Genomic DNA, 18,265 nt, shown 5'->3' on the forward strand with positions numbered 1-18,265 from the left:
ACTAAGTTGAAAGTGTAGTGAGAGTAGGCATAGTTGTCTTTTTTCAGTTCTCAAAGGGAATGATTCCACTTTTTACCCATTCAGTATAATGCTGTGATGTTAGCTGTGGATCTGTCACAGATGGCTCTTATTATTTTGAGATATGTTCTTTTATGCCTAGCCTATTGAGGGTTTTTATCATGAAGAGATGTTGGATTTTACTGAGGACTTTTTCTGTGTCTATTGAAATGGTAATGTAGTTTTTGTTTTTTATTCTGTTTATGTGGTGAATCACATTCATTGATTTGCATATGATGAACCAACCTTGCATCTCAGGAATAAAGTCTAACTTGTGGTGAATTAACTTTTGCTGCTGGATAAAAATATCCTGCTGGATTTCATTTGCTAGTATTTTGTTGAAATTTTTTTTGCCTATGTTCATCAAGAATATTTGGCCTAAAATTTCTTTTTTTGTTGTCTCTGTCAGAGTTTGGTATCAGGATAATATTAGCTTTGTAAAATAAGTTATAAAGAAGCTCCTCCTCTTCGACTTTTTGGAATAGTTTCAGAAGGATTGCTATCAGTTCTTTATACATCTAGTAGAATTCTGTATGAATCCATCTGGTCCCAGGCTTTTTTTTTTGGTTGTTAGACTTTGTATTACTGATTCAATTTTGAAACTTGTTATTGGTATATTCAGGATTTTACTTTCTTCCTGGTTCAATCTTAGGATATCGTGTTTCCCGGAACTTATCATATCCTATAGACTTTCTAATTTGTGTGCATTGAGGTGTTCATAATAGTCTCTTTGTATTTTGATCTTTTGTATTTCTGTGAGATCAGTTGTAATGTCATTTTTGTCATTTTCGACTGTGCTTATTTGGATCTTCTTTTTTTTTCTTTGTTAATCTAGCTAGCAGTCTATCTACCTTGTTTTTCCTTTTGAAAAATCAATTATTGGTCTCATTTATCTTTTTTATGGATGTTTGTGTCACAATTTCATTCAGTTTTTCTTTGACTTTAATTATTTATTTCCTTCTGCTAACTCTGGAGTCAGATGGTTTTTTTTTTCTATTTCCTATAGGTATGATGTTACATCATTAATTTAAGGTCTTTCTAACCTCTTGATGAAAGCCATAGGACTATAAACTTATCTCTTAGCACAAATTTAGCTGCATCCCAAAGATGTTAGTAAGTTGCATCTCTATTTTGATTAGTTTCAACGAAAGTTTTTATTTCTGACTTAATTTCATTGTTCACTCAAGGGTTATAAAGAGCTAGTTGTTTAATTTCCATGTTTTTGTGGAGTTTTGAGAGATCTTCTTGATATTAATTTCCATTTTTATGGCACTGTGGCCTGAGAGTGTGCTTGGCATCATTTTTAAAAATTCACTGAGATTTGTTTTACGGCCAAGCATATGGTCAATCATAGAATATGTTGCATGTGTAGAAGTCAAGAATGTACATTCTATCATTGTTAGGTGGAGTATTCTTTGGATACCTATTAAGTCTACTTCATCAAGTGTCAAGTTTAATTCCACATTATCTTTGTGGAATTTTCTGCCTCAGTGATCTGCCTAATGTTGTCAATGGGGTGTTGAAGTCCATCACTATTATTTAGGGGCTATATAAGTCTTTTCCTGTGTCAAGAAAAACTTGTTTTGTGAATCTGAGTGCTCTAATGTTGAGTGCATATACATGTAGGATAGCTAAGTCTTCTTGTTTACTTGAACACTGTATCATTATGTTATGGCCTTCTTTGTTCTTCCTGATTGTTGTTGGTTAAAAGTCTATTTTATCTGATACAAGAACTGCAACACCTGCTCTTTTTAGTTTTCCATTTGTGTGGTTATCTTTCCCCATCCCTTTGAGCCCGTGAGTGCCATTACATGTGAGATGTGTCTCTTGAAGACAGCAGACAGTTGGGTCTTATCTTTTTATCCAGCTTGCTAGTCTATGCCTTTTAAGTGGGGTGTTTAGGCCAGTAGCATTCAGGGTATTAGTACTGATATGGGAGATTCTGATCCTGTCACTGGGTTGGCAGTTGGTTGTTTTATAGACTTGATGGTGTAATTCCTTTATACTGTCTGTGGGTTATGTGCTTTAGTGTGTCTTTGTGGTAGCAGGTTTTGATCTTCCATTTCCATGTTTAGCACTCTTTTAATGACCTCTTGTAAGGCTGGTCTGGTAGTAATGAATTCCCTTAGTAGTTGCTTATCTGAGAAGGATTTTATATTTCCTTTACCCTGAAGCTGAGTTTGGTGGGATATTAAATTCTTGGTTGAAATTTCTCTACCTTAAAAATGCTGAAAATAGGCCTCCAATCTCTTCTGGCTTTAAGGTTTCTGCTGAAAAGTCTATTGCTAGCATGATGAGGTTCCCTTTGTAGGTGACCTGACCTTTCTCTCTGGCTGCCTTTAAGTTTTTTCTTTTGCAATGACTTTGGTAAATCTAATGATGATGTGCCTTGGGGATGGTCATCTTGTATAGTATCTTGCAAGTGATCTCTGTATTTCTTAAATTCTTATGTCTACATCTCTAGCAAACTTGGGAAAATTTTGATGGACTTCAAATGTTTTCCAAGTTACTTACACTCTCTCCTTCCCTCTCAAGAATGCCAATGAGTCATAGATTTGGTCTCTTTACATAATCCCATATTTCTTGGAAGTTCTGTCATTTTTAAAAATTATTTTTTCTTTTTGTCTGACTTAGCTGATTCAAGAACCAGTCTTCAAGCTTTGAGATTCTTTCCTTAGCTTGGTCTATTCTGCTATTAATACTTCTGACTATGCTTTATGACTAATTATGAAATTCTTAAAGTGAATTATTCAATTCCAGAGGTTCAGTTTAGTTCTTTCTTGAAATGGTTATTTTTTCTTTTAACTCCTGGATCATTGCACTGGATTCCTTGGATTTCTAGGACTGGGTTTCAACTTTCTCCTGGATCTCAATTATCTTCTTTACCAGCCAGATTCTGAATCCTAGGTCTGTTATTTCATTCCTTTCAATCTGGTTAAGAACCATTGCTGGGAAACTAGTGCATTTGGTTGGAGGTAAGAGGACACTCTGGCTTTTTGAATTGCCATGTGGAGGGCTGGTGTTCCTTTAACTGTGAGGTAAGTTGAATATACTCAATTGGCTTTGTTTCTGGGTGCTTTCAGAGAGCTATAACTCTATACAGAATCTTTATTTGTGGCTGATTTTTTACCTTAAGTGTCACAGGCACTGTATACTGGCAAAATGTTTTTGGTGTTGTAATTTGGGCTTCTATCCAGCAGGTAGAGTTTAAGAGTGGTGGCCTGCAGATAGGCCATGTAGCTTCATCTTTCATCTTAGAATTCTCTAGCCTAAAAATTCTGTTTGAATTTTAGTGGCTCATAAGATAATGTCTAAACACCTGAGTTTGATCTCCACTGATCTTATGGCTGGGCTTACATGTTCAGTCTTACTTCCTGTCACTCTTGCTGTCACATTCCAAATCTCAGACATTGTTCAACTACCACAGTTCTCTGACTATAACTTGCTTCTTCCAGCCCCTCTGATTTTTCCTCTGCCAAAAAGAAAAAATGCTCTTCTCTTATTCAGAAAATAAATATTTAAACTACATGCCTCATTATATACATATTCTTCTTTGGAAGAGTATCCTGCTTATGTACTATCCTAGCAGGCTATACATTTTTCTATTTAGTTCCCATCACATTGTACTGCTATACAATTATCTAATTATTTGAATGCATTCTGTAAGAGTTCATGACTCCACAAAGGTGGGAACCATTATCTTCACTAATTTCAGTTGTTGAGTATACAAGACCTGTGTATAGCACACAGCAGTTACTAAAAATTACTACTCTGTTGATACATACCTAGAATTAATTGAGCAAAACAAAGACCATTACTTTTTTTTTTAATCAAACAGCTGTTGCTACTGGACAGATCAGCTACACCTTAGTAACACGAAATAAGAATTATTAGCCTCATACAAATAGTCATGCATTGCTTAAAAATGAGAATATGTTCTGAGAATTGCATCCTCAAGCAATTTTGTCACTTTGTGAACACTGTAGAGTGACCTTACACAAACCTAGAGGGTATAGTCTACTCTACACCTAGGCTACATGGTGTAGCCTATTGCTCCTAGACTACAAGCCTATACAGCATATTACTGTACTGAATATTGTAGGCAATTGTAGCAGAATGGTATTTGTGCATCTAAACATATTTAAAGATTTTAAGAGGCACAGTAAAAATGTGGTATAATAATCTTATAAGACCACCTTTGTATACTTGGTCCATCATTAACCAAAATGTCATTATGCAGCACATGACTGTACCAAGTTAGTAAGAAACATGAGGAAAAAAATACAGAGAAATAGGCATAAATGCACACATGTATACATGCTAAATGCAGTTAATATTCATCTTCCTTAATATTTTCTTTTTTTCAAATTATAATAAAAGCTTTAAAAATAATATGGCATTTGATGATAAATATTTTACCTTGTTTTATACTGGCATTTCTCGTAATGTCTGACAGATAGCAGTTTGGCAATGGATATGATGAAAACATTGGCCAAGGATATGGATTATCACTCTAAAAAAGAAGCAAGACAGATGAATTTAGGAAGTGGTCTAAAATAATATTGAATTTTAAAGCTATCTGAAATATCATTAACTTAAACTGGCTTTTCTTGCTCATAAATTCTGCAGTTGTTGCCCAATTAACCAAAAGTTATTTGATACTATACTTCAATATTCCAGTGGGTAATATTTAAAACAAGCTGTAACAGAAACAATATTAAATTAGTACTGAGGACAAACATATGGTAACTTGTAGCAAGCAGAATCGATAATGATACATTTACTGTGTTTTTTTTTCATAAAAGGAAAATTATAATCTTCAAAAGAAACCTGTGATTTTTTCCACAAAACTTTTTCTTGTGCTGTCAGTCATTTCTATCTTATCTTTCCAAGAGTGACAGTCAAAGCAAGAAGGTTCTTAACAACAATGAAAACAAATGAAAAACCTTCATGAGAAACCCATACTTGAATATTGATGGAAGAAGAGGTACTCAATGTTTCCAATAAAATAAAAAATAATTTGTCATTTAATAATAAAAGTTAAGGATCATGAATGAGAAAGACATTGAAAGTAAAATATTCAAAGGCGCACAAGAAAAATGACAACTTTTTAATAAAATAATACCTACTCTACTACACATGCAAACAATACCTACCTACTTTAGCATTCATGACCCTTAGACATCAAAAACATTATTTTAGTTTGAAAGTATTTATTTGCATCCTAAATATTCTCAAGTAATAAGTTCAACTCTGTGATGTAGACAGTTAAGAGGTAAAGTTTAGGGTGACTTTGAGTTGGCTATCTTGTTTCAAAATATGTCAGAAAAACACATCCCACTTCTTTTGCCCCACACTCACCTTTTCGAGTATCCTCGGAGGCAAAATCCGTTCCAATGGCCCACCAACAAGATTTATTCTAACAAGAACATGATTTCTCTCCACTGATAAGCCATCAATTATAAAGTCCCTGAAAAAATAAATATATCACCTTTGTCATCCTTTTGATTGAATATGTGTTAATTTTTAAATCAAGTCTCTGGATTGTAAAGAAAAAAGGCAGAAATATTTATCAATGTATTTCTTTTTCTTTACTGCATTTAACATTTATATAGTTTTATTAAGTTTGGGGTACCTGTGCAGGATGTGCAGGTTTGTTACATAGGCAAACGAGGGCCATGGTGGTTTGATGCACAGATCATTCCATCACCCAGGTATTAAGTCCAGCATCCATGAGCTATTCTTCCTGATCCTCCCCCTCCTCCCCAGCTTCACCCTCTAACAGGCCCCAGTGTGTGTTGTTCCCTACCATGTGTCCATATGTTCTCATCATTCAGCTCCCACTTACAAGTGAGAACATGGAGTATTTGGTTTTCCATTCCTATATTAATTTGCTGAGGATAATGGCCTCCAGCTCCATTCATGTCCCTGCAAAGGACATGATCCTTTCTATAGCTGCATAGTATTACATGCTGTATATGTATCACATTTTCTATCATTGATGGGCATTTGTGTTGATTCCGTGTCTTTGCTATTGTGAATAGTGCTGCAATGAACATAAGTGTGCCTGTATCTGTCTAATAGAAGGATTTATATTCTTTTGGGTATATACCCAGTAATGGGATTGCTGGGTCAAATGCTATTTCTGTCTTCAGGTCTTTGAGGAATTGCCACACTGTCTTCCACAATAGTTGAACTAATTTACACTCCCAACAGTGTAAAAGCATTCCTTTTTCTCCACAACCATGTCAGCATCTGTTGTTTTTTGACTTTTTCATAATAGCCATTCTGACTGGTGTGAGATGATATCTCATTGTGGTTTTGATTTGCATTTCTCTAATGATCAGTGATGTTGAACTTTTTTTCACAGGTTTGTTGGCCACATGTATGTCTTCTCTTGAGAAGCATCTGTTCATGTCCTTTGCCCACTTTTTAATGGGACTGTTTGCTTTTCTCTTGTAAATTTGTTTACGTTCCTTGTACATGCTGGATATTAGGTGTTGTTAGATCTTTGTCAGATGGCCAGATTGCAAAAAGTTTTCCCTATTCTATAGGTTGTCTGTTCACTCTGATGCTAGTTTCTTTTGCTGTGCAGAAGCTTTTTAGTTTAATTAGATCCCATTTGTCAGTTTTTGTGTTTGTTACCATTGCTTTTGGCATCTTCCTCATGAAATCTTTGCCCATGACTATGCCCTGAATGGTATTGCCTAGATTTTCTCCTAGGGTTTCTATAGTTTTGGGTCTTGGGTTTACATTGAAGTATTTAATCCATCTTGAGTTGATTTTTGTATATAGTGTAACTGAAGGAACATATCACAAAATAATAAGCACCATATATGACAAACCCACAGACAGTATCATACCTAAATGAGCAAAAGCTGTGAGCATTAGCCTTGAAAACTGGCACAAGACAAGGATGCCTTCTCTCACCACTCCTATTAAACATAGTATTGGAAATTCTAGCCAGGGCAATCATGCAAGAGAAAGAAAGTGCATTCAAACAGAAAGAAAGGAAGTCAAACTATATTTGTAGATGGCATGATCCTATATCTAGAAAGCCTCACCATCTCAGCCTAAAAGCTTCATAAGCTGATAAGCAAAGTCTCAGGATACAAAATCAACATGCAAAAATCGCTTGCATTCCTATACACCACCAACAGGCAAGCCAAGAGCCAAATTATAAATGAACTCTTGTTCACAACTGCTACAAAAAGAATAAAATACCTAGAACTACAGCTAACAAGAGAAGTGAAGGATCTCTTCAAGGTGAACTACAAGCCACTGCTCAAAGAAATCAGAGATGACACAAACAAATGGAAAAACATTCCATGCTCATAATAGGAAGAATCAGTATTGAGAAAATGACCATGCTGCCCAAAGCAATTTATAGATTCAATGCTATTCATATTAAACTATATTGACATTCTTTACAGAATTAGAAAAAAAAAATATTTTAAAATTCACATGGAACCAAAAAAGAGCTCGAATAGCCAACACAATCTTAAGCAAAAAGAACAAAGCTGGAAGCATCACACTACCTGACTTCAAACTATACTACAAGGCTACAGTAACCAAAATAGCATGGTACTGGTACAAGAACAGACACATAGACCAATGGAACAGAATAGAGAACCCAGAAATAAGGCCAAACTTCTAAAACAATCTGATCTTTGGCAAATCTGACAAAAACAAGCCATGAGGAAAGGATTCTCTACTTAATAGTGCTGGGAGAACTGGCTATCTATTTGCAGAAAATTGAAACTAGACCCTCTCCTTATACCATATACAAAAGTCAATGTATTTCTTAAAATATAAAAGCTAAATTCACTTTTCATTTTAAGTTCTCTTTGCTAGACAGCAAAAAAATTGATGGAGATACAATGACATTAATTAAAGAATACTTTCCCTGATAAATATTACTGCATTTAAAGAAATGGAATTAGGACATGTATTATTTCTACAGTGACTTCAACAATCATATTTTCATTCAAGGTTTTCTTAAGTTTTAAACCTGGTGCCTTAAACTCAAAATCTAAATGTTGCTTATGAGCAGCTTCCATACTCAGCAGCTGTTAATCTTTTCCTTCTACAAAAAACCTAGAGCATCAAGTAATATACTCCATAGTAATTTTCCAAGACCTGGCTAAGATGCAGACATATTCTTTTTTAAAATTAATTACAGACATAAAGGCAATGCCAGCTATTGAATGTGTATTTGACAACAGTCAGCCAAATTGAGGTAATGGCAAGTGTGATTTATTAATGAAAAAACTTATCAGGATATTACCATAACCTCATTTTGGAAATAATCAGAATTTATGACTATGAACTAACATAATTAAGAGGATGGAATAAAGAGTGCCTCTGCAAAGGACACAAAATCAAAAATTTTGTTCAATGGGTCATCTTACAATAACAGCTGAATTAAAAGGCGATACGGTTTTATGGAACCATTAATAAAGTTAGGTCTTACCTAATATTTTATGTATTACATATATATATATATATATATATACACACACATACCACATACACACACACACACACACACACACACACGACAAAAGCAACAGACTTGAAAGTAGTACTCTGCAAGCCCTCTCCAAACACTTCTATCATAATCTTTCTGTGATATTTACACTTTAGTTGCTTTGTATTCTGTTATTTAAATTGATTGAATTTAGAAAGCAGAAAAACATTAAACAAACTATATCAAAAATTACTATCTTAACAAAACATCTCTAAAGAAAACTGCTGTTACTGTGTTTTAATCACCCATTTTTACCTGTGGCTCTCAGAAGTCTCCAAGATATTTTCTTCTTGAGCATTTAGTAACATTTCAGATACCTGATACTGAGCCTCTAACAGGAGAAGAGTGTCCAGATCACAGCATATCACACTTAATAACCTATATAAAAAAGAAAAATAAATGTAGATTGTGTAAAGTATGTCCCAAAAGCATAATTACATCCTTGATGTCTCAAAGTAATACCTGTACATCAAAATATAAATCTAACAGAAAGTATCATTTAGTTATTTCAGATACATTTTTAATCAATTAGAATAGTAATCTCCTCTTCAAAAGTTGTTCTTACTGAGTATTTTTAAAAGATCATGGGTAATTTCCAATCTAGATTTTTTAAAATTATCTAAATCTACATAAATAGTAAATTTTCCTCTCAACTGCCACTTAATTTAAAAATTCATCAGAGAATTTTAGCAAATCCAGAAAAACTCCAAATTGCCACAATTTTTTATTCAGCAGTTAATTACCAAAGTTATGACAGAATCATCATTTTGCTGCCAATCTAGAAAATGTTCATTAGATAAAATGTCAGTGGCTAATTTTATAATTGTCAGATCAAGGTAAGAACACCTAAGCCCACTTATCTATCTTAATATTATTAAAAGATACAAGCAGAAATCATGTGTCTCCTATTATAATGCAAGAGGACACACACTGCACTGTCTATGAAGTACTCTTGCCCAGGAAACTGAACCTCAATCTAATCAATCCTATACATCTTATTATCAGTTTACAGGAAACACAGGCATTAGAGAAACATATTTAAAAACACTGCAAGGAGAAAACAATCAACCAAATTCAGAGTTTTGAGAATCCTATATATTATTATATATATATATTATTTGTTCAGAAAACAAAAAGTCTTAAAAAAAACAGAGGTGAAAAAGAAACTCTTACAAGTTAAAAAAAAAAAAGAGGACAAAATGTCAAGATTTTATTTTGATCTTGATTCAAGCAAACTTTAAAAGTGCATTTTTAAATCACACAGGAAAATGTGGCAGTAATACAAGATGAGATCAGGAAAATATTGTTAATTTTGTTAGATGTAACAATGGCACAATGATGAAGGTTTTTTTGTTTTGTTTTTTAAAACATGTCCTTACTTATTAGAGATATGCACTGAATGTTTTATATGTAAGACAGCCTATCAGCTATTTGCCTTAAAGTACTTAAGAAAAAAACGTATGTGGAGGGAGGGAGATGAAACAAGACTGGTGAAATACTGATAATTAATAAAGATGAGTGGTGGGCACATGAAAGATTATACTATTCACTACATTTTTTATATGTTTAAAAATTCTACGATTATAAAAAGTGTTCAAACAAACATAATATCATGAGAATGCTGGGGGGCTATGGTATAGTGGGTGGTTAGGTAAGGCCTCTCTGAAAGGTGGTATTTGAGGAAATAGGCAATCCAAGAAGAAACCAACCTTCCAGTAACACTGGTATATACACTTAGAAATTACCCAAAAGCATGGAGAAGGGAGAAAAACAGCATATCACAGAAATGTTTAACCACAAAATAAATTGAAGGGCAGCCAAAGGCAGTAAAAATAGGACAAATGGTGCTGGGGAAGGGAAAGAATGAGACAGGATATTGTGGCTGTCCATGATATATATATATATTCTCTCTTGAATGCCACCACGTAAGATGTGCCTTTCACCTTCCACCATGATTATGAGGCCTCCCCAGCCACGTGGAACTGTGAGTCCATTAAACCTCTTCTCCCTTTATAAACTACCGAGTCTCAGGTATGTCTTTATCAGCAGCATGAAAATAGACTAATACAGTAAATTTTGGGCTCCTCCTACCTTTAAGTCAACAGGCTAAGGAGTTACAATGTTGGCTGGGGTGACTGACCTGAACTATCAAGATGAAATCAGTGAACTACTCCACAGTGGAGGTAAGGAAGAGTATGCGTGGAATATAGGAGATCCATTAGGGCGTCTCTTAGTATTACCACGCCCTGTGATTAAGGTCAATGGGAAACTACAACAGCCAAATCTAGGCAGGACTACAAATGGCTCAGACCCTTCAGGAATGAAGGTTTGGGTCACTCCACCAGGTAAAAAACCATGACCTGCTGAGGTGCTTGCTGAAGGCAAAGAGAATACAGAATGGGTAGTAGAAGAAGGTAGTCATCAATACCAGCTACGACCATGTGACCAGCTGCAGAAATGAGAACTGTAATTGTCATGAGTATTTCCTCCTTATTTTGTTAAGAACATGCTTATGCATGTATACACTTGTACTAAGAAAATATCTTCATTTTATTTCCTTTCTCCTTTATCATGTGACATAGAGTTATTGACTTCATATCAGCATTTAAGTGTTGTTAACTTTATGTAACAGCATTTGGGTTGGGGATTGGTGTGTTTCCTGTTGTACAAAGGATAGTTACGTTAGGTGTAATTATAATCTTTTTGTTGTCTTTATTTGAAGATTACATATGATTTCAGATGTTTATGAGCTCACATTGACAAAGGGTGGACTTGTGATAGTTAATATTGAGTGTTAACTTGATTGTATTGAAGGATGCAAAATATTGTTTCTGGGTGTGTCTGTGAGGGTGTTGCCAAATGAGATTAACATTTGAGTCAGTGGGCTAGGAAAGGCAGATTCACCCTCAATCTGGGTGAGCACAATCTAATCAGCTACCAGCGCAGCCAGAATAAAAGCAGGTAGAAGAGTGTGGAAAGACTAGACTGGTTTACTCTCCCAACCTACATCTGTCTCCCATGCTGGATACTTTTTGGCCTCCAACATCGAACTCCAAGTTCTTCAGCTTTGGGACTCAGACTGGCTTCCTCGCTCTTTGCAGGAGCAAGGCTTCCTTGCAGATGGCCTATTGTGGGATGTCACCTTGTGACTGTGTGAGTCAATACTCCTTAATGAACTCCCTTTTATATATACTTGTATCCTACTGGTTCTGTCCCTCTAGAGAACCCTAATATAAAAATAAAAGCAAAATAAATTTCTAAGAAGAAAAGCAATATAAAATTCTCAAAAATGAGGAGCATAACCCAAGAGGCAATGCCTAATCCTCTGTTTTCAACAGTGGAAATGGGATACACAAGACCTCCAATATGACACCAAGAAGCAGAAGGAGCACAGTGGAACCAGAAGTCACAAAAAACTCTATTAATAATTAATTACTAGTTAGATTATAGAGACAATTACTAACAAACAGAAAACTGTCTACCTCCATATCAAGATATATGGGAGGTACCAGGGGAGGGGAGAGGATGGCCTGAAAAAGGAGCAAACACACACATACAAAATTTGGGCCTTTAGAAAAATTCCATCTAACCAGGAGAATGACCCTAGCTTCTCTAGCTTCTCTTAAGCATAAGCCTCCTACAAACAGCTGCTGTGAAAAAGCTCACATCTCTCCAAAAAGAAGTACCACACAAAGGTGCTATAAGAAAAAATAAAAAAAGAAAGATAAACAGGTAGAAGATACATACTAAAAAAAAAAGTTGCCTTTAAATACTTAAACTGTGAACACACAATTTTCTATGAATTAAACAAGTTTGATAAAGCAGTGGTCTCCATTAAGCTCCTTGCACAAAATAAAAATCTATGAACACAGGAAAGAAACGGCAACCAGAAAAAGTAAAACATGAGCTGGCAGAGCTAAGGAATGAAACAGAAGAACAAAACTGTCATAGAAATGAAAGTATAATTGCAAACAGTAAAAAAGAAAACAGATACTGTTAAGAAGATAATAACAAATATAAGGAACAGAATGACAAAAATGTGAAAAATATAATGGAAATAGGGAGTTTAAATTATTGATTTCTTGAAGAGAGAACTGAAATAATCTAACATGATATATCTTTAAAGATATTAGTCAAGAAATTCTCCCCAGGAGAAAAAAAGTCATCAATCTAAGTACATAAACTGTACAATATGTCCCAGAGTAAACTGAATCAAAAGAGTCAGCACAGAGACAGAACCTGGTAAAGTTAAGCTTAACAAGTAACAAAGAACCATTGGGGTATCCAGGCAAAACGACCAAGTTACTACAAGAGTGGGGTGAGGGACACGGAAGGAGGTGAAATCAAATTGTTCCAGACATAGCTGCAGCAACATTCAATACCAGAACAGTAGGACAAAACTGGAAGGAGGTCTAACATGATTAGATATTAGAACACTAGGACAAAACTGGAAGGAGGTCTAACATGATTAGATATTAAAACATATTACAAACCATAGGAATTTAAACAGCTTTAATGACAAAGCAAAAGAAAGTCAAGACATAGACTCTAATACATACAGGAATTTTAAATTATATTAAGAGTAAAGAGACCAGGCATAGTGAATCATGCCTGTAATCCCAGCATTTTGGGAGGCTGAAGCAGACAGATCACTTGAGTCCAGGAATTCGAGCCCAGCCTGGGCAACATGGCAAAACCTGTCTCTATTAAAAATACAAAAAATTAGCTGCTCATGGTGGCACACAACCATAGGTCCCAGCTATCAGAGAGGCTGAGGTGGGAGAATCACCTGAGCCCAGGGGGTCGAGGCTGCAGTGAGCTGTGATTACACCACTGTACTCTAGCCTGAGTGACAGACCCTGTCAAAAAAAAAAAAAAAAAAAAAAAGCGATAAGATTTCCTGGTGAACAAATTATGATGTAGAGTAAAAGAAGAAAAAAATCAAGAATGACTCTTGGGTGTTTAGTTTGAACAATAGAGAGGATCATGTTATCATCAACCCAGATATATAAGGCTGTAAGTTAAGAAGGTTTAGGGAGACCCTTTTCTTTCTTTAGGCTACTAAACCACTGAATAGATAATGAAAATGACTGTCAGTGGATCTTGAGTTAAGATTTGAAAAGAGAGGTCTACAGTATCTGGATGTACAATGAGGTGATCCAAGGTGAATTGGGGCAACTTTATGAGTAAATACATACCTGGACTGAATTCTGCTAATTAGGGAATGAGTAAATCTAAAATAACAAATGACGTAAGACTTAAAATCTTACAAGTACTAGAAATAATGTAAAGCTTAGCAAATTTAATCCAGCAGTAAATTAAAATAGTACCATACTGTGACCAAGCACAGTTCATTCCAGGGATAAAAAGAGAGTTTAATATTAAAGTATCTCCTGATGTAATTTATGACATCAATATGTAACAGAAGACAGCCATACAATCATCAGACCAGATGCTTAAAAGCTCTTTAAGATTCAACATCTACTCTCTATTCCTTGTCCTCCAAAAAATTCTGAGTAAATTAAACAAAGGTTACCTCTTTAATTTGATTTTTTAAAAGACAAATCTATCTCAATAGAAGATCTAAAAGCATAAACAGGAAAAGTATTCCCATTAAAGTCATCAGGAAGGCAAAACTGCCCATTATTTTTAACATTGTTCTAGAAATTCAAGTTAATGCAAAAAGACAAGAATAAAATAAAGAGGCATGCTACGTAAAAGGAGATAGAATGTTCATTATTAGAAGACAATAAAACTATTCGTGACTCCATCTCCTAATGACATAAATTTCAATTTACTTAGAAAAACATTGGTTGAATACCTACTAAGTGGCTACTACTGTTTTAAATGTTGGGAATTTGCCAATAAACACACACACACATACATACAAATATCCCAGTCCTTATGGAACTCTAAATAGTAGAGGAAGAGAACAATGAACAAAATTAAAAATTAAACAACAAAATAACGGATACAACTAAAACAAGAAAGTGAAAAACGAGTTTTAACAAGGAGTGAAAAAATATATCACTGTGTGTAATTTTAAATAAGGTGGTCAGGAAAGAGCTCACTAAGAAGGTGATAACCTTCTTAGGAAACACCTAAAAGTAATAAGGAAGCAAGCCATATAGCTATTGGGGGAAAAGGTGTTCCAGGTACAGCAAATAGCTTCAGCCAAATACCTAAGGTGAGAGAATTTCTAACCTGTTTGAACAGGAAGGGGGCCAATATAGCTGAAGTGGAATAAGAGAGGGAGAAGTACACATTGAGCATCCCAAAATCCAAAATCCAAAATGCTTCAAAATCCCAAATGTTTTGAGCACCAACATGATGCCACAAGTGGACAATTCCACACCATGTTATGGATCACGGTCACAACACAATCAAAATGCACAACACACAGTTTAGTTGGCATCCCTACTGCTCAATGTACATTATCTGTTTTTTTCTCCTCCGAGATGGAGTTTCGCTCTTGTCACCCAGGCTGGAGTGCAGTGGCGCGATCTTGGCTCACTGCAACCTCCACCTCCCAGGTTTAAGCAATTCTCCTGCCTCAGCCTCTGGAGTAGCTGGGAATACAGGCATGTGCCACCACGCCCAGCTAACTTCTGTATTTTTAGTAGAGATGGGGTTTCACCATGTTGGCCAGGGTGATCTCAAACTCCTGACCTCATGATCCGCCCACCCGCCTCGGCCTCCCAAAGTGCTGGGATTACAGGTGTGAGCCACCACACCCGGCCCAAGGTACAGTAACCTTTTAATCAAAACACAGCATCATAGGTGGAGACTGAAAGCCTACAGTTTTATGTTCAACAGCTAAGAAAGGTGTTCTGGTGATGCTACTGTGCTGCCAGTTGTCCTGAATATGTCATTTTTTTTTACTGTATAAATGGTATGTCACATTTTTTAGTGTTAAATATTATGTGTGAATAAGTGTAAGGAAATGATTGCTTATCAGTAGCTGATATAGTTTGGATATGTGTCCCTGCCCATATCTCATGTCAAATTGTGATCCACAATGTTAGAGGTGGGGCTTGGTGGGAGGTGACTGGGTCATACAGGTGAATTTCTCAATGGTTTAGCACCATCCCCTTGGTGCTGTTCTCATGATAGTGAGTGAGTTCTCGTGATAGTGAAGGAGTTCTCATTAGATCTGGTTGATTAAAAGTCTGTAGCACCTTCCCTCTTGCTCCTGCTCCTGCCGTGTAGGACGCTGGCTTCTCCTTTGCCTTCCACCATAATTGGACGCTTCCTGAGGCCTCCCCAGAAGCAGAAGCTGCTATGCTTCTTGTATAGTCTGCAGAACCATGAGCCAATTAAACCTCTTTTGTTTATAAATTACCCAATCTCAGGTATTACTTTATAGCAATGTAAGAATGGGCTAATACAGTAGCATACAAATTTAGAGTCAGGAAAGATGGTGACAGCAGGCAACCACAGTTGCCCACGTTGGTGGCTGAGATACTGACACCTTTGCTTTCTAATGGTTCAATGTACATGAACTTCGTTTCATGTACAAAATTATTTTAAAATATTGTATAAAATTACATTCAAGCTTTGTGTATAAGGTTTATATGAAACATAAATGTATTTCATGTTTAGATTTGGGCCCTACCCCCAAGATATCAAACTATGTATATGCAAGTATTTCAAAATCTGCAATCTGAAATACTTCTGATCCCAAGCATTTCAGGTAAGGGATACTCAACTTGTATTAGGAGATGAGGTCAAAATAATACTAGGTAGGTGTATTAGTCCTTTTTCACACTCCTGATAAAGACACACTCAAGACTGGGTAATTTATAAAGGAAAGAGGTTTAATGGACTCACAGTTCCACATGTCTGGGGAAGCCTCACAATCATGGCAGAAGGTGGAAGGCACATCTTACACGGCAGCAGGCAAGGGAAGAAGTGCCAGCAGGGGAAATGTCAGACGCTTTATAAAACCATCACATCTCATGAGAACTCACTATCTTGAGAACAGTGTGGGGGAAACCATGCCCATGATTCAATTGTCTCTGCCTGGCCCTGCCCTTGACATGTGGGGATTATTACAATTCAACATGAGATTTGGGTGGGGACAGAGAGCCTAACCACATCAGTAGGGGTCCTGATCACATAGTCATCCATTGTGATGACTCTGGATTTTTTTATGGTGACACGAGAAATCACTGGGGATGGTTTCATACTGATGATATGAAAAACTTTGTGAGTACAGGACTGAGATTACCTGATTTGTGTTTTAATGGGATCACTCCAGCTGCTATGCATGTAATAGGCTAAAATTAGCCAGGAGCAGACAAAAAGAAACCAGTTAAAAAGCTATAGCAATAATTTAGATAAGATAGTGGCTTAAAATATCCTAAGGGTATTCTTAGGATTTCTGGACTGAAAGAATGGCTCTGCATTGTCCAGATTCTTAGCGTAGCCCCCAAGATCCCCACATCCTGGTGCTCATGTTCTTGTGTGATCCCCTTTTCCTGAGTGTAGGCAGGTCCTATGATATGTCTCTAACCAGTGGAGTATGGTATAGGTGATACAAAGGATGTGATTACAAGATTACATTCCATAAGACTGTAGCGCTCTTCTTGTTGGGTGTCTCCTGTGCTAGGAGTTGAGGGCAACTTTCAATAGACAGCTGTAAGAAAGGACCTCCAGCCTTTAGCTAGCAAGAAAACAAAGCCTTCAGTCCTAAATCTGTAAAGAACTAAACTCAGCCAACAACCTGTGTGAGTTAGGAAGCAGATCTTTCTTGAGTTTCACATGAGACCATGGCCACAGCCAACATCTTGATTTCAGCCTTGTGAGACTGTGAACAGAGGAACCAGCTAAGGTGTGTCTAGACAAAAACTGAGATAGTAAATAGGTGTTGCTTTAAATAACAAAGTTTATAGAAATTTTTTAATAGAGCAATAAAAAATAATATAAACTCCAACTTTAACACCTAAGCAATTAAAAGTATGATAATACTATTTGGTTGATAAGGAGAAAACAACTGGAAATGGCAGGGGGTATATATACAAACATACATACATATATATACACACACACTATATATATATATTTACTTTACATATAAATATATATTTCTTTTATATATGGAGACAAAAACATATATATATAGAGAGAGAGTGTGTGTGATATATACAGTGTGTGTGTGAGTGTGTGCATGTGTGTGAAAATCACATAGGTGGCCTGTAAAAAAAAAAAAAAAAAGTACAAAAAATAAAACTCCAATAAATTTACTTATAACATACCAGCAATAACCAATGAAGCATTACCATGGAAGAAGAGACCCCATTAGCAATAGCAAAAAATACAACAGATGATAATAAAACAAATGATAATAATAGACAATATAATATTACAGATAATACACAATATAAAAAGGACAGGATCTATATGAAGAAAGCTGCAATGTACGACTGAAAAATGTGAAGGGTTCAATAAATAAAGACAAAGCACCTACCAGGATAAGAATGTTAAATATTTTAAAGATGTGCATTCTTGACTAACTTTATTTATAAATTTAAATAAACATTATGTAATTATTTAATCAAAACTGTACAAAATATTTGTGCAGAATGTAACAAAATACCTGCACTAATAATCTAAAAGAATCTAACAGACACTTATCACTACTTATCAAGTGCTTACCATGTTCTAAATTTGGGAGAG

At 35.6% G+C, this 18,265-nt stretch overlaps 1 protein-coding gene across 1 annotated transcript in view; it reads right to left on the bottom strand.

Moving 5' to 3' along the window:
• The window catches only part of TBC1D32 (TBC1 domain family member 32), a 274,963-nt gene that overhangs the window by 87,497 nt on the left and 169,201 nt on the right, over positions 1 to 18,265 (bottom strand). The window contains exons 24-26 of the mRNA XM_058435533.1: positions 8,843 to 8,965; positions 5,419 to 5,527; positions 4,477 to 4,570 (exon numbers count right to left, since the gene is read on the bottom strand). Of these exons, the coding sequence (XP_058291516.1) occupies positions 4,477 to 4,570; positions 5,419 to 5,527; positions 8,843 to 8,965 (326 nt within the window). The remainder of the gene's footprint in view (positions 1 to 4,476; positions 4,571 to 5,418; positions 5,528 to 8,842; positions 8,966 to 18,265) is intronic.

Source organism: Hylobates moloch, unplaced genomic scaffold (assembly GCF_009828535.3).
Source record: "Hylobates moloch isolate HMO894 unplaced genomic scaffold, HMol_V3 SCAFFOLD_2, whole genome shotgun sequence".
NCBI lineage: Eukaryota > Metazoa > Chordata > Mammalia > Primates > Hylobatidae > Hylobates > Hylobates moloch.